Consider the following 17,029-nt stretch of genomic DNA (forward strand, 5'->3'; position numbering starts at 1 on the left):
GTTAGCTGCGAGCCTCAAAGAAAGACAACTGAACACTTGCCACAAGCGGTAGAAGACAGGGATGAGACATGGCAGTACCTGAGCTCGGTGTGGGTCTAGGTGTATGAGCAGGCTGAGTTGTGTTTGGCAAGGCAGTCCCAGGTTCTCCGGTGGATGGACCTAGCACAACAAAGAGTTGGAGGAGATGTGTGCCAGCACGGGGGATTTGTTGCAGGCAGCTGGCCCAGCCTTCCCAAACACTCAACACTGTGACCAGAGAGGCCCAGGGGCGAGATCGCACAGTGACTCCTCAGAAAACACTCCAGCGCTCATGTGGTCTCCCATCACCTAGCATAGCTGGGTGATAGGAATTGACACACAGCCCCTTCACTACAGACATTCCATCCCTTGGCCATGAGCCTCGAAGAAAGCTAATTGAACACTTGTCACAAGCAGTAGAAAATTGGGAGGGAGCATTAGAGTGCCTGTGCTCGGTGTGGGTCTTGGTGGTGATGGCGTGCGTGGAGGCTGCGTTGTAGTTCCTGGCAAGGGGAGCGTGGGTTTTGGTGTCGATGGATCTAGCACAAGAGAGAGTTAGTGGACATTCGTGCTGACATGTGAGTTTTGCTTCAGGAAGCTGGCCCAACCTTCCCAAACACATCAACACCATGCCCAGAGAGGCCTAGGGCAGGGATCAGAAAGGACCGTGCCACTCAAGAGCTTTGCCACCATCACAGCTGGGTGACAAAAGCAGGTTAGACTCTTCAGTACCTATGCTCAATGTCCTGGCTGTGAGCCTTCTAATACATGAACTAAATAGCAACTGCAGGCAGGGCCAGTGCTCCAGTCTCTCAGAGCAAAGCCTGCTTGGTCACAGGCTGCACCACTGGCCTACAGGGCACTGCAAAAAGAACCCGTGCTCCTGCCTCTAAGCACAGCTTTCCACTTCGGTGACATCTCTCAAGCTGCCCTTCCCCAAGACAAGCCTTGTACCTTCGCAGGATCCTTCTTCAATGGACAGATCATCCAACGCTACGTCACTGAGGATATCTTCGCCCCATTCGCCCTCCAGGACAATCTAAGGGAAGGGACATTTCCCAGCATTACTCCGGCCGCATGTGTGAAGTGCTATTAGGAATCATGGTTCGTCTCAGACAGCAGTGAGAGCCTGTGCCCTTACCTGCATGTTTCCTGTGCTGTGCACTGTGACCTCTCCCAAGTTCCATCTGTCCCCATGGTTCCCAACGCTGCTCCAGACCAGCTCTAGGTCTTTGTCCTTAACCACATACACCCGCAGGGCCATTGTTTCAGCCGCTCCATACATGTGATACCAGAAGCGGAAGCAGTGTGGTCCTTCTGAACTGCACACCGGGCTGACCAGATGAGCCACAAAGCCAGGGAGGGCATCGCTCCCTTGCAGGTAGATGTAGTAGCCGTCTGAAACAAAGTGTGAGACACACCATCACATGCATATCAAATCCAGACAAAGCAGACAGAGACAACCCAAGCACAGTCCTGGAGCACCCCTGCAGGGCTTCAAGGCAGGCAAAAGGAGGGGACAGCAAATATAGGTCTTTTGCTAGCCACAACACTCCCCAGCCCTGAGTCCGCCTATGAACCGTACTCTCTGTATGTCTTGGGCCGGGTAATGGCACCACCACCAAAGTATTGCCACAGTCCTCGCATGGCTCTGCCACTTTGGGTCCCACTCATTGCTGGCTTCTAGAGAAGCCACCGTCTCCTAAAAAAGAGACCCGTTCTTGTTCTGAGACAGCCAGGTCAGCAAACTTGGCATTACTTTCCCCCTTGCTTGGCAGGTCCTTGCCTGCCCTGCAGGTGCCACAGGCTGATTCCCAGCCCTGGAGCGCTTCCCGAAGGATGGCTCTGGCTCTGCGATAGACAGCCACAAAAAGGCTCTAGATCAGGGTCAGGAAACATGTGGCCTGTATTTGCTGTTAGAAAAGGTTTGTTGCATCTTCCCAGGGACACCCCTCTGCCAGAAGGACCGCTGTGTACTGATTGCTGTTCCTACCTCCCGTCGTGTGGTCAGAGGAAGGGCCGGTATCTTGCGTGGGTGTTGGACCCTTGTTCCTTATCCATTTAATGCTGCTGTAATCTGCCTGGACCCACTCACAGAAGTCGTTGTCGAATGTGCAGTCAAAATTGCACTCTGTTGTGGGAGCTGGATATAGTGCAGAGAGGAAAGCAGAGATTCTAGGGTGAGGATGGGCCAGCTTTTCTCCTTGTCCCACAGGGCACACCTACATCCCTGACACGCTCAGGCCAGGTGAAGGTGGCCAACCAAGTGGAAGTGCACAAGCTGGGTTCCTAGCACAGCCAGTAAAACACATGAATGGGACACAACAGTACCTGTGCTTGTCCCAGGTGCTGGTGATGTTGTTGTATGTGGAGGCCACATTGAGGTACCTGGCAATGGGGCCGAGGTTGTAGGACCTGCTGGACGTACAGTGAAAGAGAGGTGGAGATGATGGGTTTCATAATGGGGATTTATTCCCAAACGGGGATGTTGCACCTTCCCAAAGACCCCCACATCATGGCAAAAGGAGCACAGCAGAGGAAATCCACAATATCGCCGCCATGAAGACACTCTTCACCCAAGGGCTGGCCCACCAGCACTGTTAAGTGACATGTGGGGAAACCTCCACCACTGCTGCCCCATTCCTTGAATCTGGGCCACAAAGGAAATCAACAGAACCCTTACCACAGACGGTGCCAGCGCTCCAGTCTCCCAGAGAAACGCCTGCCTCAGCACACGCTGAGGCATAGGCCTCCAGGTCACGGCAGAGCTGCTCTGTGCTGCTGCCCGTGGCGCACTGGTCATAGACGCAGCTCTCAAAGTACGTCTTGGGTGGTAGAACTGCGTGGCATGGCTGGAACGGGCCACCAAGTTGCGTGAGGATTGCACACTGCTCCTTAGCTGCCTCCTCCTCAGAGGGGGAGCAGGATGCGGGCGGGCTGATGGCTGGGTCACACCTAGAAAGCAGACAGGCAGCCCTGAGCTCACAGCAGCCCGTGGACCCCAGCCACGCCATTTCTGGACCTTGTCCCAGCCAAAACCTCAGCCTTGGAGTCCAGAGCCCTCAATAACAGAAGGCACCCAGGGCTGTCTCTTGCAAGGGAGGGCAACATGGTCCACAGTGGAGTGGGAGGGCAGAGTCCTGCACAGAGGTCACCGAGGACCCCAGAGCTGAGCACCTACGGGGAGAGAGCAGAGAGCACCATGCACCCTGACCGCATGGAGAGGCCTGGACAATGCCACAAGCAAGCCAGCCTGGAGAGGAAAGGGGAACAGCCGCACGTCTGGCACCCACTTGCAGGCAGGACATCCCACTGGTGGGTGGAGCAGAGAGGTGAGATGCAAGGATGATACGTCTGTTGCAGTGAAGCCTCTACGTGCTCTCACGCGTGCTGTCACAACTGCCTGCCTCCCTCCTCTCCCTCGCCCCATGTGCCCATGCCTACCACTACCAACTCTCCCTGCTTCTGCCCCTCACAGCTCCCCTTTCCCACGCTCCCTTCTGTCCATCATCTACGCAATGGAACAAGGACTCACGGCCACTCATCATCCGGCACCATCCAGCTGGCTCCAAAGTCATTGAAGTCGGGCACGACAACCCCATCGGGCCGCATGAAGTCATCTTGCTGGCTCCCAGTGTACGTCCCACACAGCCCACACAGCTTGCCCTTGTGCTTCTCAGACACCTTCACTAGGAGCTCATCACCCCCATTGAACAGCAGCTGCAGGCCCAGCTCGGTAGAAACCCGCACGTAGGAGCCACTCAGGGAAATGTTTACACCGGGGGCAGGAGAAGCAGGCAGGGAGGCCAGAGCACCGTTGATCTGAATAAGGGGGACAGAGGGAGACAGAAGCATAAAGAGATGCCCTCCACTGAGAGGTCACTGTTCTTCACTGTGATGGTGCCAGGGCCCCAGGAGTCAGGAGTACTGATGGCATGGCCTATGAGAACAGCAGCGACCCTACAGACGCCACACCAAAAGCTCAGGAAAAAAAGCCAAAAATCTCTTGCTGCACAAGCAGCCGTATCAGCACCGCTCAGAGCCTCGCCATGCTCTTATGTGAGCACACCAGCAGGCTCAGGGAATATCAAGCTCTTCTCGGGGACAGAGCGGTATTAATGGTGCCCGGGGTGCCTGTTATTCCCAGGTGTAAAAATGAGGGGCTTACGTAGACAGCCTTGTTCTCGCGCAGTGCAATGTGGAGGCCTTCCATGGACAGTGCCACCGAATTCAGAGCTGTCCAGCTCTGGCTGCCACGATGTTCATTGCGGGTGGTGACACTGAACCCAACGGAGGAGTTGTCACAGCCTGTCACCACTGTGTAGTTGCAAGAGCCCTGGAAGTGGTGAAGCTTCCCATCGAAGGTGCTGTAATGCGGGTCGCCGTAGATGTGGCAGAGAGCAATGCTGGCTGGGTAGCAGCCCCTCTGGCCATCCTGGATCTTGCAGACCTCGTCCTCACCACAGGACAATGGAGAGCAAACCATTTGCCCGTTGGCTTCACACCGGCACTGGCGAGCGCAGTCCTCGCTCACAGAGTACTCGCCTTCCTGCGGGCAGACAAACACCAAGCGTCAGTGTGTCAGGCAGCAAAGCAGAGGCAAGGCAGTGCCCTGGGAGGGGTGCAAGCCAGGGCAGGGTTTTCACTTACGCTGTAGTAGTTGCCCTCAAAGAGGCAGCCACAGTGGGCCTCGGGCACACAGGTGTCTCCGCTGAGGAGGAAGCCAGAGGTACACGCGCAGCCCTCCATGCACGGCTTGGAGCAGTTCTGTGGGGCTTGTTGGTCAACACAGGTGGCAGGACAGCCAGTCATGCAGGGGTCATAGTAGCTGTTGTCGGGGCACAGCAGGGCTGCAAAGGGATGGGGACAATTGAGACCAGCAAGCCTTCAAGGAAGGAAGACCTTCTGGGAAGGGGAAGACCAAAGACATGCTGTGGCCAGAGGTTCTGGGCACGGGGCGTGGAATATTTCCCTTCCGGCAATTGCAAGGCAGGTACTCACAGCAGAAGGTGGCATTCCTCCAGGGAAGAAGAGTCACACCGACTGCTTGGCAAGCATCAGCATAGGCCTCCAGAGCAGCACACAGGACCTCCTGGCCACCATTCAGGGCACACAGGTCATACAAGCAGGTCTCAAAGTAGCTCTGGGGGTTGATCACAGCGTGACAGTTCTCAAAAGAGCCAGGCCTGGCAGTCAGCATGCCACAGAACTGGTCTGATTGGTAGAGCTTCTCCTCTTCTGCACTGCAGGGTGGGGAAGGGTCGGGGACACCGCAAGACGAGTCACTGTCTGGGACCTGCCAGCTCTCCCCCAGTTCATTGGAGTCTGCGGCTTGCTGCCCGTTGGGCATCATGTACTCATCCTCTCTACGGTTGTTGAAGTTCCCACACATGCCACAGGTCAGGTTGAAGTAGGTGGTGGGCACCTTCACCTCCACCGAGTGGTCAGTGTCGTAGGACACTCTGAGGTTGAAGTCTGTCTCCAGGACGATGTAGCGGCCGCTCCTGCTTACCGTGACGGCACCTCCCGCTGCGCTCACCGGCAAGGTCTGGCGCACGTTGTTCACCTAGGGCAGACACACCACAATGGGCCTGGGCCCTGGACTTGTCTCTGGCCTCCCTGGAGTCTCCTGCCCCAGGGAAATCCACTCCCAGGCCGGGCATGGCAAGCCAGTGCCCGCGATGCCCTCACACCCAGTTGCCCCTCTGGCTTGCAGAGCCGTGGCTGTGTTCTGCTCCCTGCAGGGGCCGCTGTTCACCGTCGGCCACATTCCCCATTTGCCTCTTCCTCCTCAACCCCTCCAGAAAAGAAAAAGAAAGCAACCCAGTGGCTTCAGGGGAACCCACCCAGGCCCGGGACAATGAAGGTGCCTGGTACATGCTATGCCGTGCCCTGCCAAGAAAAGCCAGCCCTGCCTTGCTGCCTTGCTGCCTGGCTGCCTTGCAGCTGTGCCACGCTCGTGCCAGCCCCACTGCGTACCAGCACTTGGCTCGTCTCCTCCTTGACAATGGTGATGCGCTCTCCGTACACCTCAACCAGGACTTCGCGCACGTACGTCACTCTGCTGTTCCCACGATGCTCGTTCTTGGCCTCAACATTGAAGTAGGGCAGGGAGGTGGTGTTGGAGCACAATTTGGCCAGGGTGTAGGTGCAGTTGCCCATGAAGTCGTGCGTCACCTCGTCAAAGGTTTTGTAGTGAGGGTCACCGTGGACATGGCAGATGCCGTAGGATTGCTCGAGGCACTCAGGTCTCCCATCCTGCACCCCGCAGAACTGGCCCGCAGGGCATGAGGCATTAAAGCACTGGACTTTGCTTCCCCGCGCGGGACACGTGCACTTTGACGAGCAGGTGTTGTCCGTCCAGAACTCAGAGCCCACGGGGTAGTGCTGCCCGTTGTGCCAGCACCCACACTGCTGGCTGGGCACGCACTGGTCATTGTAGAGCAGGTACCCGCTGTCGCACACACAGCCCTCCACGCACGGCAGGTTGCAGCTAGCGGGAGCCGTGGGGTCAACACAGGTGGCAGGGCAGGCTGCAGCACAGGGCTCGTAGTGACTGTTGGCTGGACAGGTGACAGCTGCCGAGACAGAAGACATGGCCATTACTTGGAGAACATGACATCTCTTTGTGCTGTGTTCTGCCCTTTGAAAAATTATCCGTCTGTATTATGTTCTCTGTGATCTGCTTGGCTCCATGGGTATTCTAAATCATGCCTGAGCAAATAAAGCCGAAAACGGTGCCCCTGATTCTGACAACTACCTGTAAATCCCCAAGGCATGTAACAAAAAATATTTCTTATTCCCCACCCCACTCTTTCATTCCGATTCTGCGTTTTCCTGAGAGTAACGGTCTGTGGTACCGTGTGTGGACTTACGGCAGAAGGTTGCGTTCCTCCACACAGGTATCTTGACACCAAGCGACTGGCAGGCATCTGCATAGGACTGCAAGCTCTTGCACAGGGCTTCGTGGTCCAGCCCCAGCTCACACAGGTCATAAGCGCAGGTGTCAAAGTAACCGCTGGGGCTCAGCACAGCGTGGCACATCTGGAACGGGCCGCTGGTGTCGGCAAGGAGCCCGCAGAAGTGGCTGCTGGCAATGACTTCCTTGTCCGTCTCACTGCAGGCTGGGGTGGGGAGTGATCCGGCTGAGCAGCTGTGGAAAGACAGGAAGCAGGGCCCCCGAGTCACCCGTGGGCTTCTCCTGGTGCCTCCACCTCCCCTTGCCCGACACGTCCCCAGACCTGCTGGGGGACCACACATACCTGCTGTCGTTGGACACCTGCCAGCTGTTGCCCAGGCTGGTGGAGTCTGGCTCCAGCACCCCTTCCGGGTTCAGGAAGTCATCTGATGCCATCCCGTTGAAGTTCCCACACATGCCACACACCTTCTGCCCAAAGGTGCTCGGAAGCGTCACCTCCACCCGATGGCTCCCATCAAACTTCACTTTCAAACCAAAGTCTGTCGTGACCACAGTGTAGAACCCGCTGGACAAGACCTGCACACCCGCAGATGGGGTGCAGGGCAGGACCTCTGCCACTCCATTGACCTGGAAGGACAGAAAACAAGACAGGGTTGGAGCAACCCATTTCGCACAGTCCTCTCCTCTCACACAGCACCAGCACCTCCCTCTCTTGCGCTCACCGTCACCACTCCACCCTTCCCCAGCCTTATGCGCTGGCCAGCCACATCGACATCCACGTATTGGACGTAGGACACGCGAGTGTTGTCTCCCCTGTGTTCGTTGGCTGCTTCCACGTTGAAGTAGGGCAGCGAACTGTTGCTCTCGCACAGCTTGGAGAGGGTGTAGGTGCAGGTGCCCATGAAGTGGTGCAGCTGATTGTCAAACGTGTGGTAGTGAGGATCTCCTTCTACCACACAAGTCCCTGACGGTGGAAAGACCAGAGGAAGTGTTCAGTTAAGCACCTCCTGCCGCCTCTGCTCCTCAGCCCACCTTGCCCAAAGAACATCAGCCCTATGACTGGTCTACTTTACTCACCTGAGCCTGGCATGGGTGCTGATGTGGTTTTGTCTTCTGAAGGTGTTGTGATAGCGGTACCTGGTGTTGTTGGTGTCACTTCTCCTATGAAAGGGAAAATGTTGGAAGCATGTCAATTCTACTCGACTAGCTGTTGTTCAAGACAGGAAATACATTTACTGCCACGAGAAGCATAATGTCAATTAAGTTGCTCTTCCCCCATCCCAGCCTTGTACCTGTGCAGTACCCTTTTTCAATGGACAGATCATCCAATGCTATATCGCTCCGGAAATCTTCACCTATCATGCCCTCCAGGACAATCTAAGGGAAGAGATGGTTCCCAGCATTAGGTCCAGACACATATGTGAAGCGCCATTAAGAAGCGTGGCTCATCTCAGGTGGTGTTTAGAGCCTGTTCCCTTACCTGCATGTTCCCTTTGCTGTGTACCGTGATCTCTCCCAAGTTCCATCTGTCCCCTTGGTTTCCAGCCTCTTTCCATTCCAGTGTTGATGTTTCATTGTGAACTACATACACCCGCAGAGCCATTGCTTCAGCCGCTCCGTACATGTGATACCAGAAGCGGAAGCAGTGTGGTCCTTCTGAACCGCACACTGGACTGACCAACTGGGCTACCTCGCCCGGCTTTTGATTACTTCCTTGCAGGTAGATATAGTAGCCCTCTGGAAACAGCAGAGTGTCAATTTTTTACATTAATGGGCCAGCACAAGATAAAGTGACTTCATTTACACACTGTGTACAGTACAACATTTCTTCACCCACCTCCCGCATTAATCTTTCAGTTCTCAAATGGATTTCTACCAGATTACACTGGTCTCCTACTTAGGGAAAGGAAAGCCTTCAGCCTTCTAAAAGAAGACCAAGTGCCACAGTGATCCAGTGTCAGCCTGGATATACCTTTGCTGAAGCCTCTTTACAGGAAGTGATGCTAACAGGTCACATGCTCAATGTCCTGCAATGGTCATCCACCCCACAACAGATACTGACTGCTGCAGAAGGCTCTGGATTGAGCCTAGGAAACACGTGGCCTGGATTTGCCATTATAAGAGGCTCCTTGCCCTCTTCCAAAGAGAAACACAGCCACATACTGTCTGCTGTTCCTACCTCCGGTTGTGTGGTCTTGGGATGGGCCGGTATCTGGCGTGGGTGTTGGCCCCTTGTGCCTTGTCCAGTCAAAGTTGTCACTGGTTGCCTGTTCCCACCCACAGAAGTCGACATCAAATGTGCAGGACATATTGCAGGCTGTTGGTGCAGCTGTATATGGTGCAGAAAGAAAAACAGAGTTTTCACAATGAGGTTTGGAATCTTCTCGCTGTTCTGACAATGCCCTTCTAGGTCTTCTGCACCCATGCTCATGAAAAATTTGAAGATGTTATAATGGAATGAGAAGAAGTGACCGATATTGAAAAATTGGCTATAAAATATGAAATTTTAAGTGCCTGAGAATGTATGTTATTTTACAAGTCACTTCCTCAATTATCACCATAATACACTAATCTCCTGTATTTTTACACTGTGCCACAGTCATAATTCTTGGTCATTGCAAATTGCTCAAAGCTGTCCTATTTGGCACAGCAGTATTCATCTGGCTCTCAAAGTCCTGCTTAGGTAGAAATCTAGACATTGTGACAAGAATGGTCTGACCTTTCTACTGCTTATGAACTGGGATAAGAAGTATTGTCTCAGAATTGGAAAGAGGTTATGTAATGCATTTTAATGTCATAGCCTTATACTTATACTGCTTTTTCTGCTGGCTATGGTAAGCACCTCTGGTAGTTCTAGAAAAAGAAATTTAAGGGTATATGGAAGAAATTTTTTACAATGAGGGTGGTGCAACACTAGAACAGGTAGCCCAGAGAGGTGGTAGATGCCTCGTCCTTCGAAACAATGTAAGGTCACAGGGCTCTGAGCAACCTGTTCTAGTTTGAGATGGCCCTGCTCATTTTGGGGTGTTAGACTAGATGATCTTTAAAGGTCTCTCCCAATCCAAACTATTCTATGATTCTATTAATTTCTTGCCTCTAGTTTTAACTTTATGTTAACTAGTCTACCTAGGTAAGGGCCTAATAGTATTACAACTGGAAGGTTGAATGGACCTCAACGTACACAATTCCCCTTTATTAATTTTAAAGCCCTGGTTTATATACTTTTGAATTCATTTTACATGCTTCCTGAAAATCTGGATCTGTAGACAGGTTGGGTAACTCATGTAATTAACACTTCTCAAAAAGATAAAATAGTTTATTAAAGCCAAAGAAGTGATTAGCCAGACAGCGCTCAATTGTCCCTGTCTGAGATGTTAACTTACACTGTATGTTGTATTTCATGACCCAATTCTGAAAACAGTCTTAGGTTAAAAGTGTTCAAACATCACCTTCTAAAGCGAATACTGGAAGCCCATTGGAAGCTTAGATTATAAGCCAAATTTCCAGAGATGGTAACACTTGAAAGCTTCCTGTATTTCCTTGAATCCCCTTTTCTGCAATTCTGCTCAACCTCTTGGTCAGTCAAATGTACGAAGCACAAAGATTTAATTGGATGGCTATTTGCTAAATGACCTAATGACTTACCACAGATGGTATCTTTCTTCCATTCACCCAGATTTACACCTCCAAGTTCACAGGCAGCAGCATATGCCTCTAAAATCTTGCAAAACTGATCAGAATCCCCCTCTGTAGCACACATGTCATAGACACAGCTCTCAAAGTACAGCTGTGGGGGAATGTGCCAATGGCAGACCTGAAAAGGCCCACTATTTCTCAAAATAGTTTTGCAGAGTTCTTCATATTCTTTCTCTTTTGCTGTGTCACAGGTAGGTGGTACAACTGCAACTGGACTACATCTGCATCAAAAATAAGCAGCAGTTTGGTTATATAATACGTCTTTATATTTTGTTGTATCCTGCAAGGCATACCTCGACAGTAACGGAACCCTATGCCAAATTTTGGAGATTTGCTGTGTATAGTCATCTTTAGTGTCTTTAGTCAAACCCCAAAGTGAGAAACATTACAATTCAACTCATAATTCCCCATCAAGAGTAAAACTGTGAATTGTTGATGTATGACTGTCTATCCATAGGATGAAATCCAGAAGGAAACAACAAATCACCTATCTAAACCAGGCAAGATAATTTCAATTCACTATTGCATACACTAAGAGCAGTAATTTCTACGTGAAAGCATTAATAGACAGATAAATATCCCATGCCAATGTTAATCTATGTGGAGCTATCTTATAAGCTGAATGTGAGAGATATATTTAGACTTCTTATAGTAAGAGAATATAAAGAAGATATTTTAGAAGGGAGAAGTAAGAAAAAACCCCAAGTTATATGAAAAAAAGGAGTCCAGTTTCAAATAAAAATCTACAAAGTTCACATGGAAAACCTCTCAAGGGTGGCTTTAAAGTTTCAATGCTTTCTATCAAAAAGTGGAGTTATTAAAAGATAAAAACACTAGCAAACAAGTAATATCGAAGAAGGGCTACTATGGAACGTAAGTCATGTATGTTATTCCTATAACTAGATGATTTATGTTTCAGGCATTTTGCTGTTTCCTAAAATATCAGATACTTACGTGCTGTTGTCATCCTTCACTAGCCAGCTGTCACCAAATTTATTTGCATCCTGTTCTAGGACTTTATCTGGATTTAGAAAATCATCCAGTTGGTTGTCATTGAATGTCCCACACAGACCACACAGTTGTCCTTTGAGGCTTTCATCAGCCAGAATGAAAAGCTCCTGGTCACCATCAAACTTAACCTGTATCCCTACAGGGGTATCAACAACCACATAACGTCCTTCCGTAGCTACTCTGGCTCCATGATTCAAATCCACAGGAAGATAAACCTGAACTCCATTCACCTAAAGAAAACAAAACCCACACAATCAAGTAAGTCAATAAAGCTCCCAGTGACACAGGGGAATTCTACACTGCCAGAACTATTTCTTTCTTCACCAAGTCAGCCTTACGCTAATGAACAATGCAGGCACAGAAGTTTGAAGCGTAGCAGAGGCTAACAGGCTGTATACTTATCCCACATCTTGAACAGTGCTTTGTAGCATAAGTTGAGCTCCAGGCTGTCACAACTACACACATAGCAATACTTGGAATAGCTCGTTTAAAGTTCTGGTAAGTACGAGTCTGAGAGTGTATAGCAAAAATACTATTTGTATTTTAAAGACCAGGTCTATAAAATTCAGATTGAGATTTAGTTCAGCAAAAGCTTTCTATTATAGATGAGGCTATGGATGAAGCTGATACCTTCCTACAACCTCATTTAGAAAAGATTCGAATTGACACAAGGAAGCTATGCTGATTCCTGCCTTTTTGGGGAAGAAAAAAAAATAAATACAAACCACCCCTCCAAAAAAAAACCCCAATACATTTCTGTGACTTTTAGCCTGCGCAATGTTGGAGCCAAATAAAGCAGAGAAGCCTGATTCATTTCTTTTAGACAGAAATGTAAAGTGAATAGATGCGATGGATTGTTTATGCTTGAAGTAGAACACTTACATAGGTCTCTCTATTTTTCTTCAAAACAATATGAAGATTTTTCAGTGTGACAGCAACTGAGTTCAAGGCTGTCCAGTTCGGGTTTCCTCTATGTTCATTTCTGGTTGTCACTGAAAACATTTCAGAAGAATTTGTGCATGTCTCAACGACAGTATAATTGCAGTCTCCTTGGAAATGGTACAGTCTTCCATCAAAGGTTATATAATGTGGATCCCCAAAAATGTGGCAGGTGCTGGGATTCAATGGATAACATCCCAGGAGTCCATTCTGTACCTTGCAAACTTCACTTACTTCGCAAGTGTCTGAATTGCAAACTACAGTGCCATTTCCAGCACATACACATTGGCCTGCACAGTCTGTTTGCCAAAAGGCTTCTCCCTTCTGTTAGAGGCAACAAAACAAAAATAAATTAAAAGAGTTACTGGTAAAGTTGATCTGTGAAATAAGCCCCTAAACTATGTGCCAGAACAAACCTCATAATATCTGCCATTCTGAAGGCAGCCGCAGTTGCTCATGGAAACACACTCTCCACCACTGACGACAAAACCATTGCTGCATTCACATCCTTCTATACAAGGTCTGCTGCAGTTCTTTGATGCAAGAGGGTCAACGCAGGTTGCTGGACAAGCACTGGTGCATGGATTGTAATGACTATTGGGAGGGCATGCAACAGCTGAAAACCAATAACAGGCACTGAATTGACAATCACAACTCACATAACACGACTCGAAACTGATTATTTTGAACAAGTGACAATGCTGGGCTTTTTGAAGCCTGAAATTCCTTTCCTATTATGATAGCAGAAAGCAAAAAAGAAAACATTCTACAAGAAATAAGCTTGAATGCTTAAAACACATATGCTAGATGCTAAGCATCTCCAAATCCAAGTAAAAACTACGCCTCTCTACACTAGGTGTAATACTTACGTGGTACATTTCTAGAAGTACGGAGATTCTTAAAGTCATTGGACACAGTCTGGAAATGAACCAACATATTAAAAGCAAAACATCTTATAAAACTCAGATGTGATTTCACGTTATCAGGACCTATTGCTACTGCTTTAACTCAGATTCTTGAGATAATGAACAAAATTAACTTCTGCTGTCTGGCAGGAAACAATAATGAGGTGAAATTTACAAAATTTTATTTCTAAATATTTTGTATGTAATTATGTGAAGAACGTAAGATATCTTAGCTATGTCAGTTAATGGCTAAAATCAACCTATTCAGACAAGAAAGGAGCTACTCAATGATTCAGATTTCTATAGCAACTTACGGCAGAAGGTGGCATTCCTCCAGGGAAGGAGAGTCACACCGACTGCTTGGCAAGCATCAGCATAGGCCTCCAGAGCAGCACACAGGACCTCCTGGCCACCATTCAGGGCACACAGGTCATACAAGCAGGTCTCAAAGTAGCTTTGGGGGTTGATCACAGCGTGACAGTTCTCAAAAGAGCCAGGCCTGGCAGTCAGCATGCCACAGAACTGGTCTGATTGGTAGAGCTTCTCCTCTTCTGCACTGCAGGGTGGGGAGGGGTCGGGGACACCGCAAGACGAGTCACTGTCTGGGACCTGCCAGCTCTCCCCCAGTTCATTGGAGTCTGCGGCTTGCTGCCCGTTGGGCATCATGTACTCATCCTCTCTACGGTTGTTGAAGTTCCCACACATGCCACAGGTCAGGTTGAAGTAGGTGGTGGGCACCTTCACCTCCACCGAGTGGTCAGTGTCGTAGGACACTCTGAGGTTGAAGTCTGTCTCCAGGACGATGTAGCGGCCGCTCCTGCTTACCGTGACGGCACCTCCCGCTGCGCTCACCGGCAAGGTCTGGCGCACGTTGTTCACCTAGGGCAGACACACCACAATGGGCCTGGGCCCTGGACTTGTCTCTGGCCTCCCTGGAGTCTCCTGCCCCAGGGAAATCCACTCCCAGGCCGGGCATGGCAAGCCAGTGCCCGCGATGCCCTCACACCCAGTTGCCCCTCTGGCTTGCAGAGCCGTGGCTGTGTTCTGCTCCCTGCAGGGGCCGCTGTTCACCGTCGGCCACATTCCCCATTTGCCTCTTCCTCCTCAACCCCTCCAGAAAAGAAAAAGAAAGCAACCCAGTGGCTTCAGGGGAACCCACCCAGGCCCGGGACAATGAAGGTGCCTGGTACATGCTATGCCATGCCCTGCCAAGAAAAGCCAGCCCTGCCTTGCTGCCTGGCTGCCTTGCAGCTGTGCCACGCTCGTGCCAGCCCCACTGCGTACCAGCACTTGGCTCGTCTCCTCCTTGACAATGGTGATGCGCTCTCCGTACACCTCAACCAGGACTTCGCGCACGTACGTCACTCTGCTGTTCCCACGATGCTCGTTCTTGGCCTCAACATTGAAGTAGGGCAGGGAGGTGGTGTTGGAGCACAATTTGGCCAGGGTGTAGGTGCAGTTGCCCATGAAGTCGTGCGTCACCTCGTCAAAGGTTTTGTAGTGAGGGTCACCGTGGACATGGCAGATGCCGTAGGATTGCTCGAGGCACTCAGGTCTCCCATCCTGCACCCCGCAGAACTGGCCCGCAGGGCATGAGGCATTAAAGCACTGGACTTTGCTTCCCCGCGCGGGACACGTGCACTTTGACGAGCAGGTGTTGTCTGTCCAGAACTCAGAGCCCACGGGGTAGTGCTGCCCATTGTGCCAGCACCCACACTGCTGGCTGGGCACGCACTGGTCATTGTAGAGCAGGTACCCGCTGTCGCACACACAGCCCTCCACGCACGGCAGGTTGCAGTTGTATGGTGCTATTGGGTCCACACAGGTGGCAGGGCAGGCTGCAGCACATGGCTCATAGTGACTGTTGGCTGGACAGGCTAATGCTGTGTAATAAAAGAAAAACCTTTTTATTAATCTTTTTTAACTACTGAAGGATTTGGTTGGGTTTTTTTAGTATCATACTTATTTTAATACGTATCCTATTTGAAATATTTGCATACATCTTGGAGTTCTGAGGCAGTTTGATGCATGCCTTTGCTGTCTTACCACCCTGTAACTTCTTTTTGGGTTGGGGTTATTGAAAGTTTCACTCATGGAGGGAATTTCCTAGGAGAACTCTAACTGCTGAAGATGATTGCTTTGAATTCTTGCACTGGGCCGAGGATATCTCTGTCATGTTAGTTATTTGTCCTAGTCATAGAATCATAGAATAGTTAGGGTTGGGAAGGACCTTAAGATCATCTAATTCCAACTCCCCTGCCATGGGCAGGGACACCTTGCACTAAACCATGTCACCCAAGACTCCATCCAACCTGGCCTTGAACACTGCCAGGGATGTGCCATATTTAGGCAATAGTCCTGATATTTAATTCTAATAATCTTATAGCTTCTTAATTAATACTTTTTCACTTCACCAAGGTCTTTATTGTTTGTTAAATAATCAAGATGTACAAGTCTTCTATTCTATTATTACATATTGTTACATGCACGACAGGTAGATACCCAAGTTATTTAGAGGTTTTAAACACTGACATTTTCAGGTGAGAAGATGCCAGAACTGAAGTTTCTTGAACAATCTTTTCAGGTTCTATATGTTTATGTGATGCAGTTCAGTTTAAAATCACAGATTTTCCCACTCTATTTTTAGTCTACTTTCCTAAGAAGACAGAGATTACACAATTATATTGTACATTTCTCTGCTCATCCTCCCACTTACTAAATTTGACCCAGCTGATTTATTGGAAATAAATTGGTGACATCGGTAGAGGACAAAAACATATCCAGGTCCATTAACTGAAGTAGGCATAAGGTAAGAGGAGAGATCCTGCAAGATCTTTCAGCAGAAAGAACAGCTACAAAGAGGACTCACTCCTGCTCAGAAACCATAGAATATATGTGAGAGAAAACTTCAGTAATGCCCCTAGCAGAGAAAACAGTCCACCTAGAGACTGCAGTCAAATGTGAAACAAAAGCCAGAAAGAAATCAGGACTCAGTCATTCAAGTGTTTACAGTCAAGTCTCTAGTCTCCTCATCTCCTTCAGTGCAGAAGGCACATAGAACACTGGATCACTATTTGCATTGCTTCTGGTGGGAGCAGATCTGTCCAGGGCTTTCAGACAGTATTTAAACTCTGTTCTAAAGATAAAATGCTTTGGGTTGTTTTGGGGTTTTTGGGTTTTTTGGTTTTTTGGGTTGGTTTTTTTTTTTTTTTTTTTTGGTTCTTGGTTGGTTGGTTGGTTTTGGGTTTTTTTTCTTTTTTTTTTCTATAATATATGCCTGAATGCTTGAGAAATGTCCTTGATGTAATCTTTACCAACATTCACAGCAGAAAGGTCATTATTCCCATTTAATCTCCAGCACAGACTTCTGTCTATTACTTCAATACTTGACACCTGTTGTCAAGTATTTTGTTTCTGTCCCTTCTCCATCCTCAACTACATTCTCCACTTAAATTATTGTGGTTACAATCTCCATTGCACAGGCTTCTTACTTCAGTCCTGGTCTTTAATTCCAGGCTGCCTACCTGTGTTGCTTCCTCTC

General features: G+C 49.5%; 2 protein-coding genes across 2 annotated transcripts in view; both read right to left on the reverse strand.

Moving 5' to 3' along the window:
* Positions 1–324, reverse strand: part of LOC115611697 (zonadhesin-like) — a 56,283-nt gene extending 55,959 nt beyond the window's left edge. The window contains exon 1 of the mRNA XM_030495001.1: positions 281–324. Coding sequence (XP_030350861.1) covers positions 281–324 — 44 coding nt within the window. The remainder of the gene's footprint in view (positions 1–280) is intronic.
* A 45-nt stretch (positions 325–369) lies between these two features.
* Positions 370–17,029, reverse strand: part of LOC115611698 (IgGFc-binding protein-like) — a 43,460-nt gene continuing 26,800 nt past the window's right edge. The window contains exons 11-30 of the mRNA XM_030495002.1: positions 14,773–15,296; positions 13,803–14,367; positions 13,000–13,199; positions 12,527–12,907; positions 11,588–11,874; positions 10,583–10,854; positions 9,117–9,266; positions 8,418–8,674; positions 8,230–8,314; positions 8,015–8,098; positions 7,660–7,901; positions 7,281–7,564; positions 6,894–7,171; positions 5,998–6,596; positions 5,020–5,584; positions 4,669–4,868; positions 4,187–4,567; positions 3,554–3,840; positions 2,702–2,973; positions 370–557 (exon numbers count right to left, since the gene is read on the reverse strand). Coding sequence (XP_030350862.1) covers positions 370–557; positions 2,702–2,973; positions 3,554–3,840; positions 4,187–4,567; positions 4,669–4,868; positions 5,020–5,584; positions 5,998–6,596; positions 6,894–7,171; positions 7,281–7,564; positions 7,660–7,901; positions 8,015–8,098; positions 8,230–8,314; positions 8,418–8,674; positions 9,117–9,266; positions 10,583–10,854; positions 11,588–11,874; positions 12,527–12,907; positions 13,000–13,199; positions 13,803–14,367; positions 14,773–15,296 — 6,101 coding nt within the window. The remainder of the gene's footprint in view (positions 558–2,701; positions 2,974–3,553; positions 3,841–4,186; positions 4,568–4,668; positions 4,869–5,019; positions 5,585–5,997; positions 6,597–6,893; positions 7,172–7,280; positions 7,565–7,659; positions 7,902–8,014; positions 8,099–8,229; positions 8,315–8,417; positions 8,675–9,116; positions 9,267–10,582; positions 10,855–11,587; positions 11,875–12,526; positions 12,908–12,999; positions 13,200–13,802; positions 14,368–14,772; positions 15,297–17,029) is intronic.

Source organism: Strigops habroptila, chromosome 8 (genome assembly GCF_004027225.2).
Source record: "Strigops habroptila isolate Jane chromosome 8, bStrHab1.2.pri, whole genome shotgun sequence".
NCBI classification, from domain to species: domain Eukaryota; kingdom Metazoa; phylum Chordata; class Aves; order Psittaciformes; family Psittacidae; genus Strigops; species Strigops habroptila.